We start from the raw sequence: 14,126 nt of genomic DNA, 5'->3' as shown, positions 1-14,126 counted from the left end.
TCAATTGAAGGAATATGAATGGAAAAAGTATCGCTCGGACCCAGTGAGGGTGTACTTTGATCAAGCCTCATGGGGACGAACTCTAATATTTTAAGAATTCTAGAGTGTCTGTAGTTTAAACCTAGCTTGTGGCCCGAAACATTTAATCTGCGGAACGTGCAGCGAAATAATTTTATATAACCTTAAATTTTATATAATCTGACATAACCCTCTTGACGAGGATTCGAATTAAATTCCAAAAAGCATGGAATATCCACCGGCTACCGTAGCCAAATGGGTTGTGTTGATAGAAAAAGTATTTGGTTCTAATGATAGCGATCGCCCCCTCGACAGGCAATGTCAAACCTCTGAGTGTTTTTGTGCTATGAAAAGCTACGCGTACTATTATGCAATTCGGAGGCGGCATTAAGCTAGTGGCGAAAATTTATTAAGATATACGCCATAAATTGGAGGGGAAGCACGGCCAAACACCTTCCAAAGGATGTACGTGCCCACAAATTTTACGCTTAGCAAACTTCAGTAACTCAATTAAATTCTTTCATGCAACCCAGCTCCATTTGCTTCCTGTTTTAAATCTTTTTCATTCACTTACCGCTAATGTTTGCTCCAACGTGAATTTCTCAGCGATGAGTACGTCTTTCTCGCGCGATAGTCTATCCTTGGTTTGACGTTCTAAACGTGCAGCATCCTACAATGAAGCGCAGATATGCATTAAAATATATTTAATAAACAAAAAAACAAATATTTAGTACGACACTAACCTGCAACGACTGACATTCCGCATCGAATTTGCGTTGCTTCTTTTCCAACAAATTATTGCGACCATTCTGCTCCTCGAGCAACATGCGCAAATCATTCATTTCATTGGTCATCTTTTGAGCTTTGCGCTTCCACTGACCGACAACTTGACGCTGCTCCTCGACCTCCTCATAGGCATCAGAGAGCTGTTGAACATGAACGATAAAAAATTATTATTTTATTTCCTCAAACTATGGAATTGTGAATTACAAATTGTTAACTGCTTCTTATTTTACCTTCTTCTCCAACTGTTTCTTCAGTCCGACTAGCTGCTCCAGATCGTGTTCGTGTTGGGTTTGCAAGCGTCGCTTCGTGAACTCCAGCTCACGTGCCACACGCTCATATTTCAACTTGTAAACTCCGCTGCCGCCTTCTTCATTCTCCGGATCCTCATCTTCGGATATGCCGTTCAAATCAGATTTGGCGCATATCAGCTCCATTTCCAGCTTCTCGCTGGTCTCTTGCAGATTCTTCACTTTATTTTGCTGTTCATTGAGTTCTTTTTCGAGTTTCAAACGTTCGGCAGTTTCGGCTTCGAGCCGTTCGGTGGCAATATTGGCGGTAGAACGCTCCTCGGCGAGGTCCACCGTCATTTCGGATAACTGGAAAAAGGAAAAATGCGAATTAATATAAAATGATTTATACATTTTGAATCGAATGCTGAATTTAAAATAGTCATATGCATAGGTAAGTGTCTAGAGAATAAAGTTCTCTAAAAATAACCACATTAAAAATTTAAAATAATTTCGCGGTCAATACTCATACTTAATAATAAATTTAAAATAAGCGTGGGCGTGAACATTAGTGGTGAAATTTTCAACACCTGCCCATTAGAAAATAAGTCCCATCATACATATGTGCATATATATTGCAGACACCAGAAATAACCTGAATGAATCATACATTCAGTTTCTGCAGAATTTAGTGACATATTTTTTTAATTCCAAAGTTTGAGTATCCATCGAGTGTGCACATCACCGGACATGTTCATATGTATATGCATATAAGTATTATATATATTTTCTGACACACTAACATCTTAAGCATCACCTAAATATTTTTCATGGACCCACTTTTACTTTGACGTAACACTGTTGATGCGGCTGTCAAAGTCAAAAATAAAATATTTCCGAAAAAGAAAACCACAGAAGTATTAAAGTGTTTAATTTCCCGCTTTATTTACAGTAGCTGGCTATTAGATTATGACATTGACTGATTCTTGTATTTTTTCTGTTTAAAAGCGCAGGATTTATTTCCTTTCAATAGTATCTAAGTGTTAAGTAAGAAAAGCAGGCAAAAAAAAAAAAGAATTTGCCACCTAAGGGATACATCAGCGATAAACTCTAAATAAATAGGGTGCCAATAGAAAGTAAAAGTGTATTCCGTTTCAAGTACTTTTTACATATTTAGAGCGTCCTCTGTAAAAGCAAATACTTTTTTAGCTTTGGAATTTCAAAGAACCGCAGTCTAGTTATAAACAAATATGTAGTTAAATTTCGGTGGAATTTCGAAGTCCTCTTTGTAAACATCGCAAGCACTCGTTGAAACTCAGAGAATTCAGGCACTGAATACATAAGAAAACGAAAATACTCTGTGATATTTAGAAGACCCTGCCAAGAGAGGACCGTTTAACAAGGACCGTTACCACAAGAGTTCCGTTCTACGTTACCGACATTACCGAAATTTATATTCGGCCAAGGACTGTCACTTTAGGAGAACTCCCCAAGGATATTTTAGGCTGTTTTAGGCATGGATGGCCATGTAGGAAACCAGAGTCGCTCTGACATCGAAATATGTTTATAAAAATTAATTGCATTGTAGACGCGCAGCACAAAAAGTCGAAAGTAAAACTAAATTTATCAGCTGTTTGAATATACCTATTTCTACCAAAACAGGTCAAAATATACCAGTCAGAAGTGCTTATCGATGTTTCCAGCCTTTATTTACCTTTAAAAGTGACCAAATAAATTAAATAATATTTATTTTAATAGGGTGAAACTCTTCCAAAAGTCTATCCGAAAGCAAGCTAAAAATTATACTTTTTGTTCATTTCGGAAACCTTTAATATTTTTTAGACACTCAGAGGATGATTTCACTCTCTCAGAGGGGAGTCTGATGGAACAGACAAGCATTAAGGGTTGCCTTGTAAGATACTCCAACGTATTCGATTTTTAAAAGATGTGAAACGAAGAAAATGTGAATTTTATCCGAACTTTTGACTGACCTAATTCAGAAGTGTTCTCTCCGACGTCAAGGTTATTATTACCTTGGAATAAAACCATATGGATGTAGAGCTAAAATTGATCTCACAAGGACAAACAGATATATATAATTTTTTTTTAATATTTCCGGTGAGTCTTTGGCTTGAATTGACCTTCAATTTGACCCCACAGGGACAAACTGACAACGAATTCGGAGCGTACAATTCGAGCGTACATATAATTTTTTTTTAAATTTGCGCTGAATATTCTGTTTGTCTTTGAAACAACTTAGTTTTTAAGTTTTTAGGTAGTTAGGAAATTATTTAACCTCTTAAGGAGGGCTTTGAAAGTACTCGATGCGGTACCAGGTGGTGGTAGCAGAGGAAGAGGAAGGCCTCCTCTGCGTTGGAAAGTTCAGGTGGAGAAGGACTTGGCTTGACTCGGTGTGTGCAAATGGCACCGGTTAGCACGAGAGAGAAACGACTGGCGCGCTTTGTTAAACTCGGCCAAAATCATGTAAGCGGTTATCGCGCCAATTAAGAAGAAGAAGAGAAGGGGGGTTGGAAATTTGCGTACTTGCCGGGATGTATTACCGTTGATTAGAAGTACAATAAAAGAATGCCAAACCAAACTTGAAGGCATACAATTTCTTATTTTTAAAGCTTTTCTGAATTTGTCAAGAGTGTGTTTTGATATAATGACAAAATTGAAATTCGATTTAGACAATCTCTTCCAAAATCATTTACCACCATTTTAAGAAAAACAAAAAATGATAAAAATTGGTCAAAAATCGGATGCTCTAGCCATTTTTGAACAAAATGTGTCTAATAATCCCCACTGTGCGGCGTTGGGAACGAGGTATGCCGAAAAACCGTATTTATGGTTAGATTTCGTTCATATTGAGGAAGATGCGGAACAAATATTTTTGTAGCAAAATAAAATAACTACGATGTGAGATATCAAATTGAGTCTGGCTTTATTGTGAAGCTAAGCTAATGGGATTATGAATGGAATAGTAAATTACTTAAATGGCCGCTTCGAACTTGCAGCAATGCTTCAAACGGTCCATCCAATTTTAAATGACTTAGTTCAATAGTTATGTGCGGCGTCATTCCGGCAAAATGGTTGGCTTGTTAGCTTTGACAAAGCTTTAGAGAAAAAAACCACGGAAGTGAGGTTGCCTCTCGCGGCACCCAATTGATGAACGCTCGGCGTGAGACGATCCAGTCGTCAAATTTCTCCTTTACAACTTGGAGCGTTGCATCGTTTTTACGGCCTAGGGCGCCATCTACAGCTGGGATATTTCTATATTATAAGGCTTTGGTCACATAAAATCGGTTAACATCGCTCTATACTGAGAACCATTAACGGTAAAGGCGACTCCTTTCTCATTTCACGAGAAAAAGGTCCGGCTGGTGCTACCATGCAATAAACCACAACGAGCAATTAATCGTTGTGGACACATTGATGCTTAGCCGAGCACTTCTGAATTTAGGTTTTTTGGCATAGCTGCTGAGCCAGAAATAGGTTTCGTCCAAGAAGATTTTTTCGTTCGCTTAACGCGATAAAATGACCAACCTCAGAGAACATCTTGTTAGCTGGTTTTTTATTGATAACTTTGTCAGCTATTCAAACACAACAATTGGAAAACCTATCATTGCTGTTTGGTCACCATTTTTTAGGTTGGCGCGGCAATACACCAAATCTTAAACCTTTAGTGTTCAGGGACCGTAGTAGTACGCAGAGTATTCAAATAAAAGTTGTGCGTATCAAAATGTGGGAATTCAAAAAAACATGAGATAGTTAATCTACAATAGTTTCCTCTTCCCCCATTTCGTTTTTTTTTGTATTTTTAAATAAATATGAATTTTGGAAAATGTGTGATCGTTTTGATGTAGTGTAAATTTTCTGAGTTTTTAATTTTTTTAACACAAATTATATATTTTTGACGCGAGTAGAGTCTTATTAACGTCAATTGTGGAGACAAAGCAGCCAACAGAACCAACAATAAAATTGAGCAGCGTTGCCAAAGAATGCAAGATTTGTTTTCAAAATATTCGTAACATATGGATGTATAAGTATAATATCTGGTATTCGATGATTGTGTCTGTACTACCATAAAAAAGTGAGATCTATGTAAATAGATTTAGAAGAACGCCTACAGTGATTCTTAGAATACGAGAAAAGATATGTCGAACGAATACAAACATATAGGCCTGTATTTATTATTTACTTAATATAATGTAAAGGCCTTTCAACGACCTAGACCGATAAATGTAAAGGAAAGTTATTTATAACGAAAAGAAATTAAAGAATGTCAAACTAAATTATGTCATTGACAGTGGAAAAATAGCTAAAAAAAAAGAGATACACAAAACTTTTTAAATTTCTGTCATTTTAAATAAGTTGCAGCAAATAAATTTAAAGTGTTTCACTTAGTGCGATATTTTTCAATCTTTTCAATTCTAACTGATATAGGAAGACCAGTACAACAAGCCTGTATTCTAAAATTTCTCTTTGTACACTGCGACCTAAGAAGATATACTCTTACTGTGCAGCCATGTAGCTTACTCAAAAAGTTGTAGGCTATTAATAAATCCTACAACTGCTGTAGGCCTAATTTTTACCAGGATGTTTGGATCTATAACCCCGTCTCCTAGGTAATTTTGCCTGCGTCGTGCCACTGCTGGGCAGCCGAACAGAATATGTTCTGTGGTTTCTTGTGCCTCTTTGTAGAGTCTACAAGAATCATTTTCTGCCACACCAAATTTTTCATGTGGTAATTAAGTTTACAATTTTACAATGTCCTGTCAGCAGTCCAGTGTAGACTTGTATGTATTTTCTGCTGAGGTTAAGGATTGCCTCTACCTTTATACGTTCTGGATCAATGAGCCCTTTCGATTGCCGCATGCCCGTTTGGGCTTTCCAGTACACGATTAGGCCTCGGTGTTTCCATTTACGTGAAAAGGCACTTTTGAAGCTGTTGTTTACCTCGCAGAAATGTTCAGGACCAATGATGGCACCCTTTTTCGCTAAAGTGTCCGCAGTTTCATTCCCATCGTGCCCCTCATGTTCCGGTACCCACACCAGAGTAATGATGCTAGAGTTTAGAGAGTTTTAAAATATTCCCAGACCAACCTTGATTAAAGTAAGAGACACAAACGAAAAGGTTCAACTTTGCCGAAAGTAGTTCAAGTAGAGAGTGCACCAATTTTGTTTTTTTTTAAGGAGGGTTAAAATTTTACAATTTTGGGCGCAAGTGTGAAAAGTTTATCGAAAATATTTTGTGTTAAATGACCTGAAGTATAATTTTATATTCGAATTTAAAGACGAATTTAACAATCTACCCCTTACCAAAATTGGCATTTTTGACCCTTTCTCAAAACAGGTACAATGAAATATCATTAAAATAGGTCGTCAGAGGATTAAATTGCACAGATTACATCGGGCCACCGTGGACGAAAAACCTCTAGGAGTTAAGGTGGGTGCGCAAGAAAACTGTGTCCATGTTAATGTTTGCCCATTTTAGTTAATTGCTTATAATTTTAAAACACAAGGATTTGTGCAGACTATTAGATATAAACATAAAGAACTACACAAACATTTCGTTTAATAATAATTATATATGTATGTGTTTTTTAAAGAAAAGTCAACCTCACAAGAACTCGAGAGCAAGTTAAATTCTTTCCCAGCTCTTAGATTGGAAGAGTTAGAAATATAAGTTTTTTTGTTTTTTGAGTTGTTCACTCGGGAGCATAGGGCCTCGACAAGACTTGTCTTGGGTAGGTTTCGTTAATCTTTTTGATTTCTGACAGGGTAGGTGATTACTCTGCCGCTATCATAAGTTGTTTTTACTTTATCCTGATTCCGAAGGCTTACGAATGTGATGTTAAAATAAATAGACTCAAGTAAATAAGCAGAACCAATTGATCCGCTCATGACGTCAAATATGAATGTGAGCGAAGGAGTAGTTCTCTCACCAAATAGCGATTTTAAGTTTGTCAGTAAACATCTAAAATTATTGGCTAGAGTTGGAACACAATTTTATTGAACTTTCTTAAGTCGCTTGATGTGACAGTACTAGTAATATGGCCTCCAGACGAAAAAATCCTATATTCCACCTTTGACTTACGGCTTTAAAATAGAAATTTTGAATCAAGCAGATCAGAGATTTTTTCTAGGGTTCTTAATTGAGGTACAAATACGAGAACGACACTTAGAGTAAGAGATATGGAAGCAATTTTAAAATTTAAGTTAAAACGGTTTTTAATACACCATTCACCAACATTATTAATACCCAATTGATGCAACTCAGCATCAGACTGTCTTGTTATAGCAACGAAAATGTTTAGAGTGCGTAAAGCAATTACAATGTATATCATCAATAAAGAAACAAAGAGGGTCTAATATGCTTCCCATGGTGACTGCAGAGGATGCAATAAAAGCCTTATAGGAAACGTTATCAACTACTATCACTCATGCGGCGAAAGATAAGATTTTACAAATGATAAGACGAGCAAACTAATCGTAGAATCAAAAGTAGAGTTCAACCGTGGTTAGCCTTAAAATAATTTCTATTTTTCCCCTACTTAACTCGGTTTTTTTTGTCTTTCAAATTTTCACTCCTACTCTTTTTTCCTACCTCATCCATGTCGTTATCGTCTTCCTCCTGTATGGTGTGGTCATCATCGGTTTCGGACAATTCGCGTGCCATCGAATTCGAACGCGAAGTCGGTGTATGTGGCAGAGTCTTAGTCAATTGAAATGCCTTTGTGAGTATATTTTGTGAGGAACGCGAACGTCCTACTGATGAGCAACGTTCCATGCTATTACGTTCGCGTTGACGCTCAATCAAATTAATAGTATCATCATCGTACACTGAATTGGTCGGAGTGGTGCGTCCACTATCCAAGCTGCCGACAACGCTGCCTGTTGTACCAACCGATCCCATACGACGCGAACGCTTGCCCATTGCCGTCCATTCCTCCTGTACATGATCAGTTCGGCGCAAGAAATTCTGTATCTTCTCCGAAAGGTATGCTGACGTGGTTTGTGGGTCTTCATAAGAGGGTGAAGCGCGAAGTGTTTGATGCACCGGCTGTTTCTTGCAACCCAATACAAAGGATAGATTGGCATCAAATACCACAGGAGATTGCTCGAGATTGTGCATTTGATAGACATCCAGCGGATCACCGCGGGTATATGTTTGTGGAAAGACACGACGTGGCGGTGTAGTCAGTCGTGCTGGTGTCGCGCGCGGGGTCGTGGTATTGTTGTTGTTAAACGTGCTGCTGAACGACGAACAACGCGAGGATGTTGACAAAGCCGGACTGGGGGAACGTTGTGAGAGTGAACGCAGTCGCTCCGATACACTATTCCGTATAGCATTTCCACTTGAGCCGGTAGTTGATAAAAAATCTGATTTGGGGAGAGGAAGTTTCAGTGAGACTTCAACGGCTGTTTCGCTGGCTGAAGTCGATGGATTTTTAACATTACCGCTAATTCTCGAAGACAAGGACGATGCCGACGAAACAGTCGATGAAATACCGCTACTGCCATAGCCATTACTGAGGTAAGACTTGGTTGACGAGGCGGTGCCATTGGTGATGGTAGTGTTGGTAGAGGATTTGGTAAAACGGTTTTGGTAAGAGGATTGGTATTTCATATCAGGCATAAGGAGACCATCTTCTGAGTCATAACTTTGTTGCGAACGACGCGTAGTTGTGGTGGAGCCAGAAGCGCAACTGCTTGTGCTGCGTTCACGCTGCTTCGACAACACATCCACTTGTTTGCGCGCACGTTGTTGTGATTGTGGTGGTACGGGTGGACGTGAGGAAGCATTGGTACTAACGGAGGCATTAGAGGATAACGAGGAGGTGCTGCCACCACCGTTGCTCAATGGATTGGGGTGACCGCCGCCATTCATGGTAGGCGGCGGTGAGAGTGGACCGCTGTTAGCGGCGCTTGAGGTTGATGTTATTTTGGTTGTTTTAGACGACAATACAAAGGTGCTAGGTTTCGTTAAGCCGGTTGAGTTTTGTGGTTTCGAACTACGCATAGCTTCAAGGACACGCTCTAAAAATTTAGAATTATCTGAGGACTTCTGATTGACATTTGGTGTACTGGATAAGGTGGTTTGTTTCGTTTCGATATTTATTGATGAACAAGTAGTGGTTTGGGGTTTCGAGTTATACAACGATTGTGTTGTTGTGTGAGTATCAGTTTTGCTATTTAACTGAATTGTGTTTGCTGATTTTGATGTTGATGTTTGCTTTGTGTTACTTGTTGAATTTTGTGATTCAAGAGTGTCAAATGTATTTTGGGGCTTCTTGAAAACAGTCTTCTCTGATTGCGTTTTTGTTTCTATAGGCGCTGCTTTGGACGATGTAGAACTGCCATTGGTGATAGCTGTGCCAATATTGTTACTGCTAATTATTTTTGTTGTGACAGTTTTTGTTGATTTGGCATGTTTGCTTGCCTCTCCTGACTTAATATCATTCTCTGTCTGCTTGGCAGTGACTAGCCGTCGAGACTGGAGTTTAACCGTTTCGCTACCACGCTCAGCACTTCGTTTTATCTGTTCAAGCTTTGCAGTACCATTTATACCAGTATCGACAGTTGGTATTTTGGACTTCACACTGGCTGTATTAGTTGTATGAGGCATCAGCAGTGGCGTCTGGGCACCGCTTACTGCAGTTCTTGCTATGGATGAAACTGTGGGCGCGGAGGTGTTGGCACTGCCAATCGCTTCATTTGCCTTTTCGGCGCCGTTTTCTCGATCGGCCGTTAGCACAAGTGGTGGCTGTAATGGTGCCATGTAGGATGGCGTCGATTTTGTTGTTGTATTCGTATGCGTATTAGTGATGTGTGGCATGCAGTACTTTTGGGTTTAACGCCCCGATAAAGGCATTAATAAACACTTATATGGTATATATTAAATAATAAATATTTGAATGCAGCGAAGGGTCAAGGGCGTTCACTCACGGAATGCGGGGGTAGACACATTTGGATTTTTGGTTTTTGGTTTTCGGGTTTTTTGTTTTTGGTTTTTGCGCACACACTGAGTGAGGACCTTGATGCTGATAAGTGAAGATGTTGCCAATTTTCAGTTGCCAAATAGTTGAAAGGGAATTTTGCTATTATTATTTTTCTTTTTCAGTTTTTGCGAGAATGCAATATTTTAGTGTCGCTATGGGAAGCCTTTATTGTTAGTAGCCGTTTTTAGTTCGTTTGTGAGTTTTAAATTTTCGTTGATTTCGCATTTGGATAGCGGGAGTTCGTTTTTGGTTTTGGGTATTTGTTTGCTTTATGACAAGTAAATGCTTTTTTTTCTATTTTTCAAAAGATACATTTAGGAATGTGAGAGAATATCACTGATAGATCATGAATGTTCCTAACTTGGGGGGGAAAAAATAGTGCTTCAAATTTAAATTTGATAAAATTTAGTTCACTCTGTCTTCATTTATTTCAATTCATCGCGCTTGCGTTACGATAATTTTCATTTAATTTTTAATAATTGTATTGGATTTAATACTACTTTATTTTTCTAAAATTTTTTATTGCATTTTTTTTTAATATTATTTTGTTTAACTTTACTCCATTTCATTTAATTTCACTTTATTGAATTTTTTCGTCTTTGTTATTTTATATTTTAGTTAATATTTAATATACTTTCTTATACCTGGTTCCAAAAATCATTTTTAAACTTTTTCAGGCTGTAAAAATTAAAGGTGTAAAATTGTAATACGAAACTTTGCTATTTTAAATTTTAACAGTCTGATAAACTCAAAATTATTTGGTCAAACTAGGCATTATATTTAAATTTTAATGTAAATTTGATATTATTTTACGCACGCCACAAATAGGAGGACGAGCTCGGCCAAACACCTAAGATAAAGGGTACGCGCCAATTATTTACTTTTTTTTTAATATATTTTAAAATGTTTAATCTCCAGGTTTATTTACTTTAATGGCTTTTGGCTACAGTTTCGCAATTATTAAAAATTATTTTTAAAATCTTATTATTTCTTTTCTTTTATTTGTTTTAGTTTGTTTAATTCTAATACGTTTCACTGCTTTTATGAACTTATTTGGCTTAGCTTCAGAATTATATTTTTAATTTATTTTATTAATATAAGTATTTTTTAATTTAATGTTAAATTAATTTTAGTATTATTTAAAATTATCTCTTTGTAGTTTTATTCTGTTTACATATTTTTTTAGCACTTTTGTTTTAATTTGTTTTGACAATATTTTTTTTTACTTGTTAAACTTTATAATTCGTTTTTATGTTTATTTAATGTTTAACTTAATTTGATTTTTATATTTTTTAGTTTAATGTTAATTTATATTTTATGATATTTTAAAGTTTTTTGTGATATTTTATTCTGTTTCTATATTTTCTAAGTACTATTATTTTAGTTTGATTTGGTTTTATTTTACTTTACCTAGTGTTTGTTCCATTATTCAATTTTAACTCATTTTATGACACTTTTTCAATTCATTTATTCTTTGCTTTTGTTTTGTGCATTTAATTTATCAGACTTTATTTAATTAATTTTTCTTCCATTTCACACATTTTTTTACTAAATAATTTAAATTAGTTTTACCGTAATATTGTTTTTATTATTTTTCACCACTTTATTATTTTTTCTTAATTTTTAATATTTTGTTATATTTTACGTATTTTTCTATTTTTTGTTTTTTGTTTGTTTTGGTATATGTTTTTATGTTATTTTTTGTTTGTTTGTTGTGTATCTGTTTTTTAAGCAATTTTTTTTTATTCTTTCCGCTGAAATAAATTTTACATAATTCTTTTTTATTTTATAAATTTTTTTTCTTAGTTTTTATGTAGTGTTGAATATATGTAGTTGTAGTTTTGTTCTTTTTGTTGAAATTTATTTTATTTAACCTTGTTTTATTTTATAAAATTTTATTTTTATTTAATTTTTGCTGAAAATAATCTTATTTAAGCAATGTTAGTTAACTTTTTTTAATTCACTTTATTTTATTTTACTTTATTTTTTTATTTTAGATTACTACTATTTATTTGTGTTAGGTTACTCACTTTATTACTTTTTTTTCTTAATTTTTAAAATTTTGTTTTATTTTACGTAAAAGTTTTTTATTTTTTATAATTTGCTTTCATATTTATTATTTGTTTTCTTATTTATTTATTTTATTTTTTTTTTGTAAATTTTTTATAAAGCAAACTATTAATTTTGTTATTCATTTCATTCGAATTTATTTACTTTTAATTTTTAATTAATTTTATTTAATCTTGTTTTTAATCAGATTACATTAATTATTAGATGCAATTTTTTTTGTAAATTTTATTTAGTTTTGAATTTATTTATTTTCACTTATTTTATTCAATCTTTTTTAATTTTATGCAAATTGTTTTATTATTCATTTGGTTCTGAATCGATTTATTTTTATTTAATTGTGTTCATTTTGTTGAAGTATGTATTATTATAAGTTATATTAATATATATTACAATATTATATTTTGTTTTTAATTCACTTGATATTAGTTAAGTATTTTTTTATTTAAATCTACTTTATTTTATTATTTTTTCTTAATTGTTAATATTTTGTTTTATTTTAAGTTTTTGTACAATACGCAAGTTTTTTAAGAACTTTGTTGTACTTATTTTGCTTTTACTTGTATATATAAAATGCATAATACCAATACATTTTACTGAGCCATTTATTATTTTACACAAAAATTTTTTTTTTTTTTAATTTAATCTGTATGCAATTTTTATTTAATCTGTATGCAATTTTTATTCGTTTTGCTCAAATCAATTTCATTTAACCTAATGTTACATATCTTTTCTTTATTTATGTTCTTAAGATTTTCATTTTAGGATACTTTATTTTATTACTATGTTTTCGTATTGATTTATATTTATTTCTAATTTACTCTGTTTAATTGTATTTTGTTTTAATTTTGTTAAAAATCTAATTTAATATAATTTTATTTTATTTTAATTTTATTTATTGTATATTTTTTAACTTGAGTTTAATTTAATTTTAGATATTTTGTTCCATTCGATTTCGTTTTATTTTTATTTTAATTTTTATTGAATTTTATTTTAGTATAACTTTAACAAAAATATATTTATATTTCTCTTAAAATTTTAAATTATATTATTTTATTTTATTTTCATTTAATTTGTTTAATTTTAAATTTAAATTAAATTATTTTACTCAATTTGCTTAAATTTTACTTTGTTTATCTGGATTATTTTATTTATAGTTGTTTGCTATTATCTTATTTCTTATTATTCCTTTTAGTCGTGTTTACTTAATTTTTTATTTTAGTTGAATTTAATTACATTGTTTTATTTCTTACTTATTTTTAAAGTTTCTTACTGATGTGCAGGTGTTTCGTGTTTTCAATACACTTTTCTTTTCATAATATGCATACTTTTTTTATTCTTTGCTTAGGTATTAAGATTTTTAGCAGGGATCTACACAAAAATGCAAATGATCAAAGAAAAACGGGAACACAAAGAAAATAAGTGGTTATATTTTGAACTCGCGTCAGCTTTTTGCTTTTATATCTCAATGATTGTTCATATTATTAATGACATATTTTTTTAATTTTTAAAATACTTGTCCTAAAATATTATTTCTACATTTTCGGTTTAATAAAAAATATCCGATCTCTGTTCACAGAATTTTCCACACTCGCCGAATAACTCTTCCAGCGACCGCACACACTCTGTCCGATGAACGGAACTGGCAGACAGACGGTACAACGCGGACCGTTGCTTATTTTCAAATTTTTAAATTTCTCGGAAAGTAGCTGGCGAATTTCGTGCAAATTTCAGGCATTCAGCGGTTCACTGCACGATCGGTTCGCCACTGCTGCTCGGTTCTGACTGACTACAGCGGCTGGTTGGTGGTGGACGGACGCTGGTGATCGCTTTCAGATGCGCTGGGAATAGCACAAAACGCTCACTACTGATTACTTGGCAGCTAGGCGGATTCTCGCTTGTCTTGGCACCGGCCATTGCTTGGCAGAACACATCGTCACTTATGCCGCGTATGCCGCGTACGCAATAGGCTAGGCCACGAGCAAGTAACCAAAAAAAACGCAAAACAAAAAAAATTAAATAA

General features: G+C 34.2%; 1 protein-coding gene across 19 annotated transcripts in view; it reads right to left on the bottom strand.

The window, feature by feature from the left end:
• LOC128870262 (unconventional myosin-XVIIIa) overlaps window positions 1-14,126 on the bottom strand; it is a 255,787-nt gene that overhangs the window by 25,414 nt on the left and 216,247 nt on the right. For 7 of the 19 annotated variants that reach the window (XM_054112870.1, XM_054112875.1, XM_054112865.1 and 4 more), the window contains 3 exons: window positions 1,035-1,400; window positions 762-944; window positions 593-688 (listed from right to left, as the gene is read on the bottom strand). In XM_054112870.1, coding sequence (XP_053968845.1) covers window positions 593-688; window positions 762-944; window positions 1,035-1,400 — 645 coding nt within the window. Of the gene's footprint in view, window positions 1-592; window positions 689-761; window positions 945-1,034; window positions 1,401-7,641; window positions 10,657-10,680; window positions 10,715-11,446; window positions 11,686-13,356; window positions 13,962-14,126 lie in introns of those variants that run through there. The other 12 variants (XM_054112902.1, XM_054112906.1, XM_054112918.1 and 9 more) reach the window with 12 other exon arrangements.

Source organism: Anastrepha ludens, chromosome 2 (genome assembly GCF_028408465.1).
Source record: "Anastrepha ludens isolate Willacy chromosome 2, idAnaLude1.1, whole genome shotgun sequence".
Classification (NCBI taxonomy): domain Eukaryota; kingdom Metazoa; phylum Arthropoda; class Insecta; order Diptera; family Tephritidae; genus Anastrepha; species Anastrepha ludens.
This window is presented reverse-complemented; position numbering and strand designations above follow the sequence as displayed.